Source organism: Argiope bruennichi, chromosome 8 (assembly GCF_947563725.1).
Source record: "Argiope bruennichi chromosome 8, qqArgBrue1.1, whole genome shotgun sequence".
Taxonomy (NCBI): domain Eukaryota; kingdom Metazoa; phylum Arthropoda; class Arachnida; order Araneae; family Araneidae; genus Argiope; species Argiope bruennichi.
The window spans coordinates 111,216,109-111,236,407 of NC_079158.1; the positions used below are offsets into that span (position 1 = coordinate 111,216,109).

Consider the following 20,299-nt stretch of genomic DNA (forward strand, 5'->3'; position numbering starts at 1 on the left):
CGTATATTTAATTGTATTAAAGGTTTGGTTTGAATATATATTTTTTTTTTTACTCAAAAGTCAAGATGTCGACAATGCTGCGCCAATCAGAGAGATAAAATCAGCAAAATGAGAGTATAAAAATTTTACTAAGAATGATTATAAATAATATTTTTTTTAAAAAATAAACATATTTTAAATGAGGGAATGAAGTTTTAAAATACTATATGCATTAAAGGTACTTTCTATTTAACTTTTATAATAAGCTTTTTTTAATATTTAAACTTGGTTATTATTTTATAGTAATATATTAATAATTTCTAGAAAAAGATTATTACTTTTAAATAAATTTGCATTAGTAACATTAAATTTGTAATAATCAGACGTTTATTAAAATATCTTTTATTTATAAATCAAATCATAACATATTTTATTTATACATCATTTTAAATAAGTCCTTTGAAAATCCTACTTCAGTTAGTTAGTTATCTTGGAAACATTTTAAACAAAACTATGATTGGAAAATATCCAAACAAGATATCTGTTAATCAAGTAAAAATAATTCAAAATTTCGCCTTTTTTTTATTAAATTTAATAAATAATCAGACATGTCTTATTGGCTTAAACAATCCCAATTCGATCTTTGAGTCGTCCTCAGCACCCCTCCCCCCTCATAAATTAGAATATGAATTGAAAATCAAGTGCTGTATTCTCTTCCAATTACCGATATTATACATACTTTTGGTACAACATAATTATTAAATGCGAAGTTAGCTTTTTAGCCTTTGGTTTTAGGAGTTTCGCAGCTTTCCCATCAAGCCCAGGCCCATTTCCAAAATGATTTATAAATGAACAAACAAACAAGCGAAACCTCTTACTCGGCGGGAAAATCTTCTCCTTCTAGGTCACTGTAATTGAGCAGATAGAAACGGAAAGTCAGTCTTCGGTAGTCCATGACATTTTTGAGGAAACTTTCGTGCTTGGGGTGGAACTAAAAATAATTCAGACATGTTAGTAACTTTAGTAAACAATATTTAGGAACTTTTCAACAAAAAAGTTTTTTTAAAAAAAGAAAATTATAGGTTCGTTAAACTTCTAAATAATAACTGAAAGAACAATTTGAGGTAGCGCTTACAAAATCTGTAAGAAAACATTTGCTCAGGAAAAAAAATGCCCCAAAATAAATAAAACTTAACGATTTTATAAACAATTAAAATAAACAATTTTGCAATAGGTACTAAATATAAATGACAACCTTTGCGTTAGAGAAGAATTTACTGTATTCGATATGATTCATACGATGAAAAATATAGACACGATATATAAATGAAATAAAATAATATTTTAAAAAATGGATGTTCTTATCACTTGACAAAATAAATCTTGCCAAAAATTTTATTGATAATTTGTAAAATACTCTTTTAAATAAATTTAAGTAAATTTTTAAAAAATTCCACTGAAAAGGAAATTATATAATGAATCATGTAAGTATCGTCACCTAGTTAACCCTTTCTAGGGCCGTGGGAAGTATGCTTCCCACCAAATTTATCAATCTTTGCATGAAATTATGTAGGTTGGCATAAGTTCTGACACATTTTTTTAGAAAGACAGAAACTTAAAGGCTTCAGTTCTTTATCTCAGACAAAATGACGTGTCTTGATTTTTGTTACTTAATTATTGATTAACCAAATTAATTAATCAATCAAATTAAAATTATCTAATAAGCTAAATGAATCCCTTTTCTTATTCTAATTTCAAGCCTAAAAATATTTTAACATAATATGACTAGAAAAAAAATGGCCCTTTAAAGGGCTAAAAAAGACAAAGGAGTAAGAGTTCTTGAATTACTTACGTCATTCATATAAGCTCCCAATTTTGTTCCATTCCTTAAAGTGTAAACATAATGCTCTAAACTATTTCTTATATCGTCTATCTGAAATAAGATTTTTAAAATTTAATAAAATTTCAAAATCGCACAGCTTGTGAGTGAAGGAAAGTCGATAAAATTTTTCGTACAATGATAATGGATTATAAATATAACATTATTAAAACCAATAGAGCAGATTGATTTAATAGGTAGATAGATTTTAGATAGAACCATTTCCATATAAACAATGATGAAAAAAATTAAAGCTTAACATTTTGTTTGTTAATAATTGTAGTTTCCTTTTTTTATCAAACAAACAAAACCCCTACTTTAATCAATCCTACTTCAGAATACCATGAAACATATTCGCAACCATTGATGCGCGTTCGATTGCATATTCTGCATGTGGTTAAGTGAATTTTAAAAAATTATTCATTCTATTACATTTAGGGAAGAGTGGGGAGTCGCTGATTCTCTCTTAACTTCTTTTAAATACAGAAGCAAACGAATTGAAAGCACATATAGGTATTACTCACATGGTAACCATTAACTGACTATTCTGACCCACCCATAGGCACATGAATAAAACTGAATAACTGGACCACCCCGATAGTGATACTGTTGTTGGACATCACCGGCCACAGCACAATCCTTCCCTAGGGAAGTACGTCCCATTGTCGATGGAAAGTGGACAATCCCACATCTTTCTGCATCCACTTGGGTAAGGAGAACCAGCCACTATATCGGAAACTTCTCATCCTCATTTTTGAGGTGCGCCCCCCCCAGTGGGAATGCTCACATGGAAGTGAAATGAATTACCTTATGAATGTTTCCCATATGAGCTAAGGTCGTTAGTTACATAAAGCAATTATTATATATGCAAACAAAACTTTAATATTTCTTCTACCTTTTTTTACAATTTTTTTCTTCCTTTCGTCGTTTAAAAAAACACTGTTGTAACATAATCGTTGCAATTGTCTTGAACAACCCCTTGTATTCTTATAAAGGGTTGTAAAAGATATAAAATTTTGGTTATAAAAGGTTGGAACACCTTTGGTTACCTTTTGGAACACCTTTTAGTTATAATGGATTGGGTTAGGTTAGGTGAGTTACATTAACGTCCCGTTTTAATCGAAATACTCGGACTATTTTTGGAAATACCTCATATTTTTGAACTGCGGTCAGAGGACGAGGACGGCTCTGAGATCGATCCCCCTCTCCAAACTTCGACACCTCACCAAATGGGAGGACGTTTGGACCCGATGCATTTAGCATGCACAAGACCCACTTACACGAGTCTGAAGCCCTCTGATTCCGAAACTTTACCAGGTAAAGTCTAGCTCGATTGTAACAGCGCCACCGCAACCCTGTTATAATGGATTGGATATAACTAATAATGGAATCTGACTGAACCGACAAAAAAAAAAGAAAAGAAATATAAAGGATATCTTTTAAATGATCAGAGAAGCCCACATACCGACAGTTTTAACTTTCTTCTCAGACTCTTTTTCATCCATCTTTGCTTCAGAACATAGAAGGCTGCATCGTTGATAAAAGTGTGAACAATGTAACTGATCTGGAGAAGAAACAAATATAAAGAGATATTATAAACTGAAAACAATAATAAAAGAAACTGGAAAACTCGTGTTTCCTTTTACCTATCTTAACACAACCCTATTAAGGTATCCAACTAGGTTCGAAAACAAACTTTTAAAAAATGGTGCTTAAACATTTTTTTTTGTACCAAATAGCTAAAACAGATTTGAAGGGTCATTATTAGAAGAAAAAAGGCACTCATTGCTTTCAGTTTTTGAAAAAAAAAACTTATAATTTGATGAAATTTGGAAAAATTTTCAATGTTAGAAAAAACAGAGTAAGTTACAAAAAATTTTTGAGCATTTCAAGTTGCCGTTAAGGATTTTTGTCAAAATTTGTCCATATTTCGAGTTTAAAGTGTCTGTAAAGTATGTCTAATTGAAGCTATTTTAAAATATGCGGTATATCACATCCTAAAAGGGTTTGGATATATGCATACCAAATTTCTTGAAATTTTACTGAATTGAGTTTAAGACATCATATTTTCTGTGAATCAATCACAATGAAATATTCATTCTTCAGAAAATGCGTTTAGATATTGTACTTGTAAATTAGCTCATCCAAATACGCAGGAAACAAATGTAGTTTTTACGCTTTTATAACAGAAATGTTAAAAATAAGCAAACTGCGGCTGAGTAGGTAGAGAGTTAATATAAACATATCAAATATTATTTTGGAGAATTTTATGATAAAAATTAAATAAAAAACAACTTCCGATTTAATTTTTATTTACTGTGCATTATTGAAACTACTGTGTCTACAATTTTATCTCACATATATTAAAAATAAAATCTATTTTAGAATCTGCGAAGTTTTATTTTTAGACTTTATTTTTAGATTATAAAAGAATTTTTCAAATTTTTCTGGAAAAAGCGTTTTACAACCTAGTTTTTACTACCTACTATACCTTAATAAATATAAGTAAATCGAAATTAAATAAATCGAAAAATATTTAATTTTAAAAGTTATAGAACAATAAATTGCGCACCGAATATCATTAAAACACCATTTGGAAAACTGCCAACTGATTAAAGTTCTTAAAAAAATTATTTTCTTTTCCTCTACCGTAATAATTTCATTTTTTTTCTAAAACAACAAAATGAAATGTTAAAATTTTTATCGGTATTATAATATTTTCATTATCAAAGCAACATCCGATATATATCATGTAAAAATCGTACCAAAATGCTCTATAAGTCAGACCAAGAATTATATTATTGAATTTAAGATATAATACTTCTTTAAAATTCGATCGTCAATTAAAAGAAATTTTCAAAAATTATTTAATTAAGTTTTTATTTAATAGTTAATCAAAATGTTAACATTTTTCCTCATATATTTCGGAGTATATTGTCATATAGAAGTAATTATTACGATGCTCAGCAATTTGCATTTCAGTGTTATTAATTTTTGTTTCCTCCTACATTTTAATCTAATTTTAATATGCTTTAAAAATATTTTAAGAATATTTTATAACACTATTTTTAATTACTTGATTGATATTCACGCGCATTCAGATGATAATAAATATATTTTTTGTTATTAATAATATTAATAGCAAATTTTAAAAAATAATATTAAGATGAATAGAGCTTAAAAGATTATCAAATTACGATTCATTCAGATAATGTTACGAATTCCAAATTTAAATATCCTTAAATATTTATCAATAATAACTAAGAGATTTAGTCGTTCGTTGATATGAAGAGACTTGAAACGTTTCAAAAACTGATATCAAAATTTTCTTACATCCTCCATATGTGACTCGGGCAGCACCTTCCGCACGTACTGTTGACCGAGCGGATACGACATGTATCTTGATATCCAACTGCTGCAAATCTGCCACTTTTTGTTGGGTATGGGTATCTCCTGGTCATTATTAGATGAATCCATGTCTCGGTGATTCGATCTGAGTGCTCTGAAAGGGCTGCTCAGATCACTCAGATGAGATACGACTAATCTCAGAGCCAAGTAATTTGTCAATGATCTACAAAACGGTAAATTTTGATATTAAACAACGTAGTTTTCTTATCATGGTTTCTACTTCTATAGTAAGTATTTAATTAATTATGAATGAATATATTTCTATGATAAGTATAAACATTTACAGTAAGATACTGCTAGTCATATATATATCATATACACTCATGTCCAAAATTAAAGTCACAAACATAAAATCTGCGTAAAATGAAAAACTATTCACTGTGTTGCCACGAAATTTGGCACAGAGGTACACTATGATGGAAGAAAGAACATAGACACATAACAACATGGAAAAGATTTTAATTAGGAATTAAGAAATAGGATATATCAAAAAGTGTTACATTATGAATCAGAGATAAAGCATTTATCTCGGGAAAAGCCTGTCTAATATGGAATGTGACTACCGTGCACTGCTATACTGGCTTCACAACAAGATTTCATACTGTTTATGAGGGTGTCAATAAATGCTTGGAGCAACAAAGCCCATTCTTCCAAAAGCGCGGCTTTTAACTCTTGGAGGGTATTAGGAGGGGGGTTACTCTGTGCAATGGCTCTTCCGAGACCATCCCAAACATGTTCAATAGGATTGTGATCCGAAGTCCTCGAGAGCCAGTCCATACGTCGAATATCCTCTTCCTCAAGAAAATCATCAACGATCTGGGCTCTGTATGGAAGCGCGTTTTCGTCCATAAACACGAAGTCTGGGTCAAAAGCACCCCGGAACAACCTCACATAGGTTTCAAGGATCTCATCTCTATAGAGATGTGCATTGACAGTACCAGCATCGAAGACGTGCAATGGTGTACGACTGCCCAACATTATGCCACCCCAGATAAGGATTCCTCTGCCACCAAATCTGTCGATTTCTTTTACGTAGGAGGGATGATAGTGAGCTCCTCGCTCTCTCCAGATGAAAATTCGACGATTGTCACTCTGTGTGGTAAATCTCGACTCATCACTGAAAAGAACACGCCCCCATTCTTGCTTTGCCCAAGACTGATATGTTAGGCACCACAACAGCCGGGCTTTTCTATTGGATGCAGTCAAAGGGACGCACTCAACTGGTCGCCGGACGTAAAGAGCCCTCTCTGCTGGACGTCTGTATACTTTTTTTCTGGAAATTCTTATTCCAGACGCAGCAGCAAGGTCACGAGCAAGTTGAGGAGCCGTTGTCAGCCTATGCCGTCGTGCACTTAATGCCAAATAGCGATCCTGTGTAGGCGTCGTTGCTCTGTGACGGCCTTCCTGGTTACAGTACCACTTGTTTGGAATTGATTCCAGAACCTGGATACCACTTTCAGTGCCACTTGTAACCATCGAGCCACCTCAACTTGAGACTGCCGAGCTTCAAGCCTGTCAAAGGCTCTCCATTTCAAGGCATCGTCTAAACGATTATGAGAACTCATTATCACTGAAAACAGGCTAAATTTTTTGTTTTAATGCAATATTCACAAAATTGCAGGCAAAAATCCTAGATGCCTAAACGGTCTAATTTCAGTAGTTCCCCAAAAACTAATGCTAAACAACATTTTTTTTCCACAACAAAGGTTAATATCGTGTTAGCGGTCCTTCACAATATATAAAATATAATTTGTTTAAATTTTACTGGTAGTCATTTAAAATTACTTTGAAAAACATGTTTGTGACCTTAATTTTGGACATGAGTGTACATCGCCAAAGAAGGATTTAGGCATTTTACAGCCCTTGGTAGATCATAAGGTCTTTCTTGGTATAATTGGTCAATCTAGTTTAATATTTTAACCCCACTTTAAGTCAATTAGCATATTTATGATTTATTTTAGTTCTGATATTTTATATTAGAAACTTTGTGAAAATATACATGTGTTTATTAATTTATTATTCAATAAATCTACCGTGGAAAAAGTCTAAAAGTGAAATGTGATTAATATCTTAAAAAATTTTTATCGTAATTATTATTTAATGATTTACAGTCTTACAAAGAAAAGCCTTTAATTATTATAAAAATTACAATCAAATAATAAACTTCAAAATTATAATATTAAAAATTATTTAAAGGGAATTATCATAGTTGTAATAATATGATTAATAAATAGAATAATTGATATTTCAATATATTATAAATAAATAAATTATTTTCTTTAATATTGATTTTATTAATGCAATGAAAATATTCATTATACCCTTGTGTATTAGTTTTCAAAGATTTTGAAGCTTTTACAAATTTACTTATTTACCAACTAGGCTATTAACCTTTTTAATTGAGCTGTCTGGGCCTACTGAAATCACCGGCCCTAGGCAGCTGCTTATAGGAAACATACTACTTTTATTATGATACTAGCTGGTTCGCCAATCTTAATGTTTGTTTAAATTTTAATAATTAAATATTTTACGCAATTCCTACTTTAATAGATTCTTCATCAAAATATTTTAAAACTTCAAATTTTGATAGTCATATAATTCACTCATAATATTATAAAGACCTTCAGTCATAACGTAATATGTATCTCTCTAATTTTCTGTTAGCTCCCGTAGAATTTATGCTTTAAATTAAACTGGAAAGAATTAATCTGCAATTAATATAATAATAATTTTTACTGAAACAAAGCATTTTTTATAATATGATTACTGAAAACAGAGTTTTTAGAGAAGAAACAGAACCTTTGCATAAACTTTATGGGTACTAAAGAATATCTTTAATTTATGTAATATCTCAAGAATTTGTCAACAAAATTTTCTCAGATTCATCATGAACAGATCGATTAATTAACAATGTTTAATTTTAAAGGCATAAAACATTAAGAAAATAAACAGAATCGTTTGAAATAATCGGCCGTAAAATGTTAACGCTGGCCTCATTACTGTTGGGGGGGGGGAAAAACTGAAACCTTATTCATTTGGCAGTGGGGAAAATTGAAGAATTTTTGCCGGGAAAGTTAGTTTTTAATTAATAATTAAAATTCTAATTAAAAATTCAAAAAAGGGGCCCCACGTGCACACTCCCGACCTCTAAGGTATACATGTACCAAATTTGGTAGCTGTAGGTAAAATGGGCTGGTCTGTATAGCGCCAACAGACACACACACGTTGAGCTTTATATAAGTATAGTTTACTGATTAAGAACCAATAAATTACTGAAATATGTCTCATTGTATCTATAAAAAATATATGTATTGTTTTCAAAAAAAATTCTGAAGGTTTTTATAATATTTTGAAAGTTTTCATTTACAATCTTGTTTTAGACATTTTAATTCCATCTTAGACAAAGAAACAGTTTTAATCGATTAAAAAAATGGACATCAGGATATGGCAAATTCTCATTTTTAAGATTGTGATCTTCCCCATTTCCAATCTGTATCTAAAATACCATCGTATATCTCTGTCTGTCAGTAAATATTATAGCTCAAATTCATGACGAACAAGTGACTTCTCAAATTATTGAAGTATTATAATTATCGACACATTTTTTGGCAAAAAGTTTTAATAAATGTTCAAAATTATCGCCACATTTTTAAAAATATCATAAATATAAAATATTTTGTTTTAATATTTATTATTCAGAAACATAATTATTATTCTTTTTAAACTACCGGGATAGAGCCATAAAGAAGAATTTTGGTTATAAGAGAAAACCAATATGAATGGTCTCCCTAAAACTTTCTCGTATACTCTTTAATAAGAACGCATTTCCCTTGCCAACCTTTGCATAAAATTGTGAACTTTGTACTTAACCGTGAGTACACAGATTTTTATTTTCAAAATCCCGCTCATGAGAATATTTTGCTTCACAATACAGAAAAGAAAATTGCACCTGTGCATTATTTAGAGCATGCTTTTGGCATACAGTACGAAAACAGTCTATTAAAATACGATCTTCGGCGAATTTTGTCCACGATTTATCAATGACCAAGTGTCAGAACACCAAATATGTATTTTGGATGATTTTTTCCAACCTATTGAAGCTAAAATTGGATATAGAACTGCAATTATAATTACAAGATCATATATAAAATTTCATATATCTGACTCATTGCTTTCTTATATTATCACGTTTATCCTTATTATCTTCTTTTTATTATCAGTTATGAAAGTACGGGCCATCAAAGGGTCACTTTTTGTCGGGTGTTATTCAAAATTTAGTAAAGAAATATACTTTAGATGCAGAATTTACATATAAATGTCATTAATGTCGTTTGTATATTAAATGTTATTATTAAATGTCTTTTTGCGTTTTTCATTTATTACATTATCTCATTTATCAGTTACCTCAGTTATTACAATTATTTCATTTTTTTTTGTTTTGTTTTATTTTATTGAAATTCGAAAATAAATAAATAAATGCTTGAATTAAAAAATATACATTAATTTGCTTTTCTTAAAACTAGTTTACAAGGGTAGGAAAAAGTAGGAAAAATATTTCCTTACTTGTGAGTGAAATTTGCAATGACCGGGAATACATTTTGTATATAATGCAGCCTCTCTATGTAAACTATTCTTCTTGAGTACCTGTTATCTGCATTGATAAATTCTATAAATTTATCTAAAAGCGAACAGAGTTGATCCTAAAAAAGATTAAAGCATTCTTCAGAATTATTTGAAAATATTTGCAAAAGTTAGAATCTAAATACATTTTACAAAAGAATTTCGCTCAAATTATCATAACTTTTCAAAGTATTTTATTTATTTTATTTATACACCTGAAATGAAACTGATTTGGTAAACGTCAGTGCCGACTCTCATTATACATGGTGATCCATAAAGTCCTGTTAAGCCCTTTAAATCCAAAACAGTGTCTCGTACAGCCAGAAAAATACCGTGTACATGTAGTAAACTGAGTATGTTGAATTTATGAAGACAAATTAACGCGCTCATAGCGGCAAAATAAGGTAATTACAAAAAATAGTTCAAAAATGAAAAGGATATTGGCCCAAAAGTCGAGTTAGAAAAATTTACTCTAACTATAATAAAAACAAATGAAAAAGTTTTGCAGAGTTATCTGTAAAATTGGCGGAGATGTTTAAGATAAAAATTATGAACTTTCTGTGGCTTGAAAAAAGGCCTCGTCCAGTGAAAAATGTATTCGGTACCTTCTTTTGAGAGATATTTTCAGAGGTTTTTTTTTTTATAACTTTTTTTTATTTTCTTTGGGTTTTTTTTTTATTTCGCTTTATCGTTGCTCAACTCAGAAAAACATTTTTCAGTTTAGGACGAATCCTTTTTCAGGTCACGGAAAACTCTTAATTTTCTGTGACCTGAAAAAGGATTCGTAATCTCAAATATCTCTACCAGTTTTACAGATAACTCTAAGAAATTCATTCCTGTGCTTTTATTACGGTAAAGCGTATATTTTTAATCGGACTTTTTAGCCGATCTCCTTTAATTTTTGAGTTATTTTTATAACTGCCTTATTATTAAAGGTGATTCAACCTGTCTCAATAAAATCAGTTGCCAACCTGTTATTATCAACCTGTCTCAATCAATCACCTAGTCATTTTACAAGATCAACCTGTTATTATCAATTATCAACCTGTCTCGATCAATTTTACAAGAGGTACACGTTACATCTCTAGTTATTCAAGAAGCCTTTTTGAATTTAAAGCACTTAAGAAGGCTTTACCAATCACCCTATATAAAATTAAATGTCCATTTATTTGTTTGAATTTTCTACAGTTCCATGCAGCTGTGTACAGAGATGGGCAATCTATTCCCGTTTATCTTTCTTGTAAAAAGGAACAGGAAGTAAACTAGACTAGATGATAGACTGAAAATTTTCTTACTAATGTGTGAAACTTTAATTAACGTTACAGTGATATTGTTGCATTTCAGAAAAAGAAAAAATACTTTAAAATAACATTCATTAAGATGAACACATTTTTAAAATATATTTACATACAAAGCCCACAGATACTCTTCTATATTGGTTTATAATAAAGAAAAGCTTATATACACTGTCTCAGAATATAATAGATCTATATACAGTAGATCTACTAGATTTAGTACTCACATTTAATAGATCTAGCTGCGGTTACAGTGTAGACAAAGTCATAGGATTCTGAATAAACTGCTGTGAGTACAGATGTCAAGTGGACTAACTCAAAGATTGATGTAAAACATTGATGAAAGAATACTTCAAAACTTATAATAAAAAATATGAGGAGCAATATGAATTTAAAAATGAATGCAAGATATTTCATAACTAAAATGCAGAAATTCCTTATAAACATCGCTTGACAGAATCTAACAAAATTTTGCATGCATGTTCCTCAGTATCTAGAAGAGTTAATTGTGCTATTAAGAAGTTTCTACACCCCCTTAAAGGATGTGAAGAGGGGAGGCTGAAAAATTTTGCTTTTTTCGGCTTTAATTTCAGAACATACCATTGCAAAAAGTATATATTTCTACACCATCCTAAACTTTAAAAAATACGTTTTACAGTAATATAAATTTCAGTTCTTAATGACTATTTCTCTAACTGTAATCAGTTCTTCCAAATTAATTTAAACATAATTCATAACAATTATTTTTTGTTGCTATTGTTGAAATGTTACCTTTATTTTACTGTTTATTTGCATTTTTCACTCTTTCGCTTTTGCCACTGTTGAGCTTTTTTACTTTCTCGTATACGTAGTATAGAGAAAGTCAAAACATTGGCGAACATTTTGACGAATCTCCGTGTTTTAGACCTCCATGAGCTCGTAAAACACATTTCTGGGATATGACTGTCTGTCTGTCTGTCTGTCTGTGACAAAGATAACTCACAAAAGTATTGAACTCGACTGTTGAAATTTAGTATACGGTTTTTACACCAAATTTGTAGATTTTTATAAAGTTCTGAGTAAATTCCGTTCAGAGGAAATCCACTGGCTGTCCGAATATAAGTTAACATGATAGCTATAAAATGGATAGAGCTAAATAAATAAAATTTGGTACTCATATTTAACGTCTATAATGCAGATATCTATCAAATTTTCAGCAGAATCCATCAAGAGATTGATCTTCTGTTAGTCTGTACTCTCCGAAACTTACAAACGCAAAGACTTAAATATATCAAATCTGATATGGTATTTTGTGACTACAACTGTAGCTTTATGTCAAATTTTTGTTTCAGTTGGTTGATAATAAATTTTCTAAAACACAAATTCGATTTTTGGATGCTATTAACGCATACCAGGGACTAATTATCAAATAACTCATAAAGGATGACACGATAGATTCAGTAAAAGTGCTAAATTTACTCCAATAGTTAATGTTTCCTAACTAACAAACGCCAATTTTATGTAAGACTTTCTCTAGCATGACAAGTTTATCACAGAGCATGCGAGAAAGTTTTCGGGAGACTACTCCCGCTAGTGTCTCTTTGGACTTCTTCGTTTTTGTTATTATTTCTTAGTATTTTTTTAATATGCTTTTAAATGCCGTCTTTTAAAATTACTAATATGCAATAAATAAACGCAGAAGCAGCCGCGATTGCAGCGATTGATCTTCACTGAAGCAGACTTGCATCACAGGTAAGTAATGAAATGGCATTGAAGGATGTTCGATGACGTCAAGAACATGTTAAATGTCAGTGCTGATACTCATTTACATAGAATAAAACAATTTATTAGAAAGTTGCATGTCAAGCATTCATTTCCGAATACCGTCAAACTGTTAGTCACGATATCACATATTAAAATATTACAAGAATTTTTTCCAGTGACGAGACGTATAGAAGTTAAAAAATATGTTGCTGCATAATGTTGGCGGCAAAAACACATTAGATCTTCTTCAATCTCTTCATTAAAAGAAAAAAAAACACTTGACGAGAGTTTCGTCTCAACTAGCGATTTCCAAACTGAAGTAGGGAACATCAAATTATTACATCATTCTGGTCAGCAGTAGTATTGCATTCATTCATTTGTTTCTAATTCTTTATATGAAGTTTTATCATAATTTGTGTATATTTTGAAATGTTTTTATGTATTTAATTTTCGTTGTGTTTTTAAATATGTGTGATGTTTATTACAACTTCTTGTTTGCAAATTTAACCTCAGAATAAATTCCTTTTCGTTTAAGTTGAATGCAGGTATTCTACTCATAAACGATAAACATTCCGTTGATAAAGAATAAATTGTAAAACCTCCGATATCGACGTGGTAGGGTCCCTATGGCTTAGTGGTAGCCGTCATGGAGCCGTCAAGTGTTTAAGTCTGAAGCACATAAAATCTAACTCCATGCTTGAATGACTCCCACTTGGTGTGGTGCGTAAACTTAGAGAGGGGGATATCAGCTCAGGTGTCATGATCGTCACCTGACCGGAGTATTCAAAACTATTAGATCCATCTTCAAACACCCCTAGTATGCTCCCAAACGGAACGCTCGCATAATTAAACTAAACAAGCCCGTTTCGAATCTCAGATTTTATCAGGAAGTCATCACACCTTCGACGAATTAAGAATAACAATCTAAACAAATATTGCGAAATTTTAATCAAAGAGTAATCAAAAGTTCAAAGAGTAATCATTAACGACTCTTATTTTTCGAAGAGGTGGAGAGTATCAAAGAACTTTTAATAGTTTCCTTTCCCTATTTCCAAAATTTATCAATAGGAAAAAGAAACTATTTGACTTATCTCAATAATCTTTTGATCTTCAATAGTAAATATGAAATTATTAACCTCTCACCATTTCTTCATTTTAAACCTGAAAGATCCCTCTACGAAATCATCCCTTTCTCACCTTTTTCGACAATTTATAGCTCGCTAGTTGGAATTCATTCAAAATTAATTATCATAAATAACACTGATGAAGAAAACTACACTACGAAAATGTCCGTTTGTGTGCGCGTATGCGAGCGCATGTGTATGTGTGCGTGTGTGCCTGCTTGTGTGTGGCGTTGTCTATCAAATAGTGAGGTGACATGCGCTTTACCCATAGCATTATACTACTTCATCGTCATTGTCGGGTAGAATTTTCATATTTTAAATAATTTTTTAAAGATTTTTCGGAAAGGCAAGGGCTTGAGCAGCATATGATAGATAGTTAGAGAAATTTGAGGCGCGTGGGAAGGGGAGACAACCCGCAACTTTAAAATTAAAGTAGCAACGTTTCTTAAGTTTAAATTAATTCAAGAAATTAATTTTGAAAACTCTTATAATTTGAATACATCATACATTCACTTGCATATACATAATAATTTAAATATATTAAGGGTATTCAAATTAGGTTGATTTCTTAAAAGTAATCTGCCTAAAAAAATAAGTAATCCTAAGTTTAAAAATTTTCTGCCACCAGCCTCCCTCCAAAAAAAATTTTGGAGTTATTATTCTTTTAAGTCTCAATAATTCACGAATGTTTTATCAAATTTCGGTTGAAATTCAGCCTAATTTGTTTCTTTTGATTATCTTTTTCTTTGTGTGCAAGCAACCCAGAAACTTAAAAACCCGACATGTTAAATGAATAAAATTTAGCAGATATTTTCTTTTATTTTAAGATTAATAAATGGGTATTACCAAATTTGTAAATGTATATCCAATTTTAGATAAAATTCACCATAGCTTGACTGTCTGGATATGCCTGTTAGTATGTATGTGAAAGCGATAATTCAAAAATGTGACAAATTAGAACCATGAATCTTTGTATGTGATCTTTATTCCAAAACTATAGATCGGTGCAAATTTTGAATCAAACGGGCCAATGAGAAAGAAATAATGTTTCATGAGAGGTTTGGTTCAATGTATGCACCAATATGTTCACTTCCTGACGAAACGTTTTCAAAATGTACAAAAAAAAATCGCTGGAAAGAATACTCTCTCAAGTTTAATCGTTTTTTAAATATGTCTAAATCAAATACTTTTCTCATTACATCAGTCTCACACCAAATAATTCTTTTACTTGTCTGAAGGATATTTTTGAACATTTCCAATATTAATGCTAAAATTAAAGAATTAATTGTAGAGTAAAAAGAATGAAATGAGTTGAATACAGAAGGAAACAGTTACTAAACAATAAAATAATTTCGAAAAAATTTGCAATCTCTTTTGTTAATGTAGCCTATAGTAGCAACAGAGAATAAGATTTATTACCGTTGAATCCGTAGCGTTTGATGAACAATTTGCATATCCCAAAGGCTCACTGCCTTCTTCGTCATAAGTTATCGTTTCAGAAGTTTCCTGTAAAAAGTAATAATAATAATATATATAATAAAATAATATTCAGTTCTCAATACTCAAAATAATACTAGGGAAATCAAGTAGGAAAACATGTTACCCTATGTAGCCTCAAAACGGAAGTGTCGATGGTTTTAAATTCTATCCAAGTTCTATTCGCATCTTCTGCGTTAACACCAAAAAGTTTCAGAATATGAAGGATCATATTTTCGAAAATTTCAGATTCAGATTCATCATGCATTAGAGGATAACTGGGATATGCCTGAAAGAAAAATATTTTTAAAAATAATTCCTTAATTTAATTTTAACTGAAGAGCCTATGTTATAAATTTTCTTTCATTTTCCAATAAAATATTATTAATTATTGTTCTTATTTCACTTTGTTATTTGCAGAATAGTTTCCATGAATTCTATTTCTCATGCTAAAAAGTAAATAGGTAAAAGGGTAATAGTAAAAGGGCATCACCCAGGGCTGTGACCACCGTAGTGATTTTGACAAATTATCTAACAAAAAAGCTATGAATTTCGACAAATTAATTATTTATCAACGCGCAGATTGTTATGCATATATTTGATTATTAAATAATGATATTCGCTTCAGAAAACCTGTCACTTTGCACGGTTAAACTTTGCAGGAAATTGATATTCAATAAGAATAGTGCTTTTTCGGGGATTTTTTTCCCGATGTTTATATTTAGTTTCGTTTAAAAACTTTCACTTTTGTTTAAATGAGAACATTGTATACTTCGTTAAATACTTTAAAAAAAATAAACATTTTCCACTTTCTGTATAATTTATTTTGCTGAAACCAACACCGAAGGACGCATATGCAAAAGCGTCAATATTTCCACTTCAGGAAACGAACAGTATAGAAATTATTTGTTTTGGCCACCACGTTTCTAAGAAATAAGTGTGGTGGTCGGTCACTATTAATGTTTGTATACCATATTTGATTAAAAATACATAACTATTCATTATATGTCTATATAAAGATAGTTATGGCCATATATGGTCCTATCCATTATATGGCTATAAATTGTTTAAGGATATTTCCTTTGTCCTGATATTTTTTCGCGATAAAATACCTTAAAATTGTATTTCAAGAGATGAACACTGAAGAAATTCCAGAACATCCGTCCAATTATGTGTCGTAACCGTTAAATTTCTCATCAACATTTATGATACAACTTGTTGATACATTATATAGAAGTATAGAAGTAAAACTTTTCTTCCAATGAAATTACTTCTGACAGAAAGTAAATTCGAAAAGTCTTTGCATAGAACTATTTAAACTATGTCTATCTACTATTAATATACTTGCAGTTAATTTGTGAAAATCAGAATATGGTAGGGCAACTTCTAGTTTATAAAGGCTAGATGTGAAGAATAAGAATATAAATTCATTATGGGCACCTAGGTTTGAAAGAATGGAGGCCAGGGAAGACCGTCCTGAACAATCCTGTCTACTTATCCTATCTAATCCTATTTACTATTAATATACTAACAGTTAATTTGAGGAGATCATCATATGATGGGGCATCTTTTGGTTCATAATGACTAGGTTTGAAGTTCAGGAACGCGAATTCGTTATGGGCAGCCAAATTTGAAAGGATGGAGGTCAGAGAAGATGCTTCCATTTCAGAATTTTCTGGTGGGTTTGGCCACTTGTGAATTCCACTCTGATCCAAGAAATTTATGACTGAAGATATAGCGTTCCATTCAGAAGAACCTGTTATTGGAAAAAAGGAAATATTAAAGAAAATATTTGAGAATTCGAATGCCTTAAAATTTAAAGCATTACTTTGAGTCATAATAAAATGGCATGGGAAAGAATCTTCTCCCACCCTTAATATTGTTTTGCCCTGTTAGTTAGACAAAATTGACAATCCTAATATTTTTGCTGTAACTCCGCTGCCTTTAGAAGATAAAAAAAAAACTAAAGAAATTTTCTCACTTAATATTTTCTCTCATACACACTATTCTTGCTAAGAAAATAATTCTGAAAATTAAAATAAAACGTAGTCTTTTAAGTATCCTAAAATTTTATGGATTATTTAAAAGATCTTGTTAGATACTCTGTTTTCGACGAAAGAAACTTAAGAAAATATTCACATTGAAATGAAAACCTTTAAAAAAAAATCTATGTGGAATTTATCTGAGGACTCATTCAATTTAGCACCATCCTACCCATCAAACATATTTGCATTGTTTATATCACAGTGGTTTTTAGTTAAGTATAACGTAAGAGTTAATAGAAAGAAATATTTTCACTAAATAATAAAATATGAGAAAGATTGCGACAAAAAGCTAAAAGGAAAATGAATTTGTAATGCTTTTTAAATTTTATAATCAAAAATTCAATCGAACTGTCGAGATGGCATTATTATTTTATATTCGTTCTTCAATTGTAATTTATTTTAAATAAAGCGATCAATAAACTTGAGAATAAAAATAGCATCTTATATTAGGATAAAATATTTGAAAACAAAATTTTTAACATAAAAGTACTCATCAGGAAATTGAGAAATATATTTATCAAATATTGAAAAAAAAGCAATGATTTAAACCATGAATTTGATAATTATATTTTTCTATATACAAAATTTCAGCAGCATGATTGAATTAATACTAACTCCTATGAGTCAATAAAAAACTATTATTTGCAGTATGAAAATATTCCCATTATTTTTTACAAAGAATATATTTAAATTAACTAATTATTGCATATGTAATTATCATGAAATGGTATGCTTACGTTCTTCCATGCAAGAATCATACATCGTTTTCAACTTCTCTGAGCTTCCAACAGAATCTTTCGAATTCTCTAATAAATCTAAGAAATAGAAATATAAGCATTTACATATTAAGATATACGTTTTGAAATTACTCATATTGCACTTGCACAACAGCGAAGGATTATGCTCATATTCAGCAAAACAGAGAAAATATTGATAAATATATTTTTTTGATTTTTATTAAATCTAATAAAAAATCATTGTGATGTTAGGCGGTTACTAAGAAACTGGAAACTGTTCTTGTCATCAGAATAGCATCGTACATCCTTAACAGTTATCGCCTGAAAATGAAATTTCTCATCTAATAGTAAGTGAATTTTTATTCTTTTAAGAAAAACATCAAGCACATTATGGAATTAAATCTAACATTAACTATAACAGAACAAAATATATAAAAAATATTTAATGATCTCTCAAAACCCATATCAAATAATTCATATCGCAGTTTTTAGCAACAGTTTGAGCAAGTTATGATGCCCATATATCAACGACATAAATGCTTTACAAACTAGCGTACCATACTTAAGTAATGCCGGCGTCCTGGCATAGGGGTAGCGCGTCTTCCCCGTGATCTGGGCGTCCCGGGTTCGAGTCCCGGTTTGGGCATGGTTGTTCTTCTGTTGTTCTATCTGTGAGATGTGTGAATGTGCCCTCCTGTAAAAAGGGGTTGTGCAAGCGAATGAATGATGCGTGAGAGGCAAAGTCGTACTCTTGGCCCTAGTTGGCGCTGCTATAAAAAATTAGAGACGTTCCCCTGAGGCTTAAATCGCTGTCTTCGTAACAGCGGGCTTGTCAGTGGCAAGTGCCATAAGAAACAAACAACTTAAGTAATATTTTATTTCATTTGTTAGATTAGTGTAATATATTAAAAGAAAAGTAACAGAATGAATCACATAATTTGTATGCGTTTTCAGAATTTCGAACTAGTAGCTTTCAATCACATGATAGAAACCTAGCCGTCATCCTTATAAACTAGCATTAAATAGATCTTATGCTTCTGTAAGAAATAGAGACAATTAAAAGTTGAAGCATTTAAAAATATTCTTCAACGATTATAATTCATTTGTAGCGATCATGCTACTGGAGTAAAATTTCGAATACATTAGCTTGAATTGAAGAGAAAACAGAAACCATTATTTAATTAACCAATATTAGAGACCAAACTTTTAACTGTTCATAATTCATTCGTCTACTTTTTTTTGGTGAGAAAAGGTTTTGTATGAATTCAGGCTAATTTAATCTCTAGAAATAGAATTTGTATTCAAAATCAGGTATCCTCGTTTGAATAATAAGTGTTTACAAATTTCAATATAAAGGTAACGCTTTCCAAAATAAAATTTATATAGCACTTTTAGAGACCATTTTTTTAAATAATTGAATATTTTCGATTATAATGTGCGATAATCAGTTATTGAAAAAGTATCAGCATTCCGTATGATGCTTATTATAATCGGTAATCAAGAAAATAACAAGATACCTTTGATAGTGAGCAATAGAGTGTTTCCCATTCCATCTATTACTGAATAGTTGTCATCCTTGCTGAACTTTTTCATCCAGTTTCCGCAAGCGAATGAATAAAAATCCTCGCAAGGATCATTACTTGCATCCATATTTTCCAAGATGAAATTTGCTGAAAAATAAATCATATAAAATTAATAATTAGACTGTAAAAAAAAAATGTTATTTTTTTATAGTTTATGAATGCATTACTTAGTAAAACAGTTTAGGTGATTGACATTTTCATCATAACTTGTGATTAGCTATTCCAAAAAAGTAAAGCCTGCAATTTATTAACTAGAAAGATTATATTTACTATGGTAAATGGTTTAAATTGCATGTTTGAGAAAAATTTCATAAACTTTTGAAATATATTTAAAACTTACATTGGTTGATATATTTTTATTTATAAATTTTCAGGATATTTTTTGTTAATGTTGTTGTTGATTTCTGGAG

The 20,299-nt window shown here is 30.3% G+C and overlaps 1 protein-coding gene across 2 annotated transcripts in view; it reads right to left on the reverse strand.

The window, feature by feature from the left end:
• Positions 1–20,299, reverse strand: part of LOC129981364 (neprilysin-1-like) — a 57,102-nt gene that overhangs the window by 25,722 nt on the left and 11,081 nt on the right. For both annotated transcript variants that reach the window (XM_056092187.1, XM_056092188.1), the window contains exons 5-14: positions 19,824–19,976; positions 18,307–18,384; positions 17,057–17,280; positions 15,652–15,813; positions 15,468–15,554; positions 9,830–9,966; positions 5,192–5,429; positions 3,324–3,422; positions 1,832–1,912; positions 858–970 (exon numbers count right to left, since the gene is read on the reverse strand). In XM_056092187.1, coding sequence (XP_055948162.1) covers positions 858–970; positions 1,832–1,912; positions 3,324–3,422; positions 5,192–5,429; positions 9,830–9,966; positions 15,468–15,554; positions 15,652–15,813; positions 17,057–17,280; positions 18,307–18,384; positions 19,824–19,976 — 1,372 coding nt within the window. The remainder of the gene's footprint in view (positions 1–857; positions 971–1,831; positions 1,913–3,323; positions 3,423–5,191; positions 5,430–9,829; positions 9,967–15,467; positions 15,555–15,651; positions 15,814–17,056; positions 17,281–18,306; positions 18,385–19,823; positions 19,977–20,299) is intronic.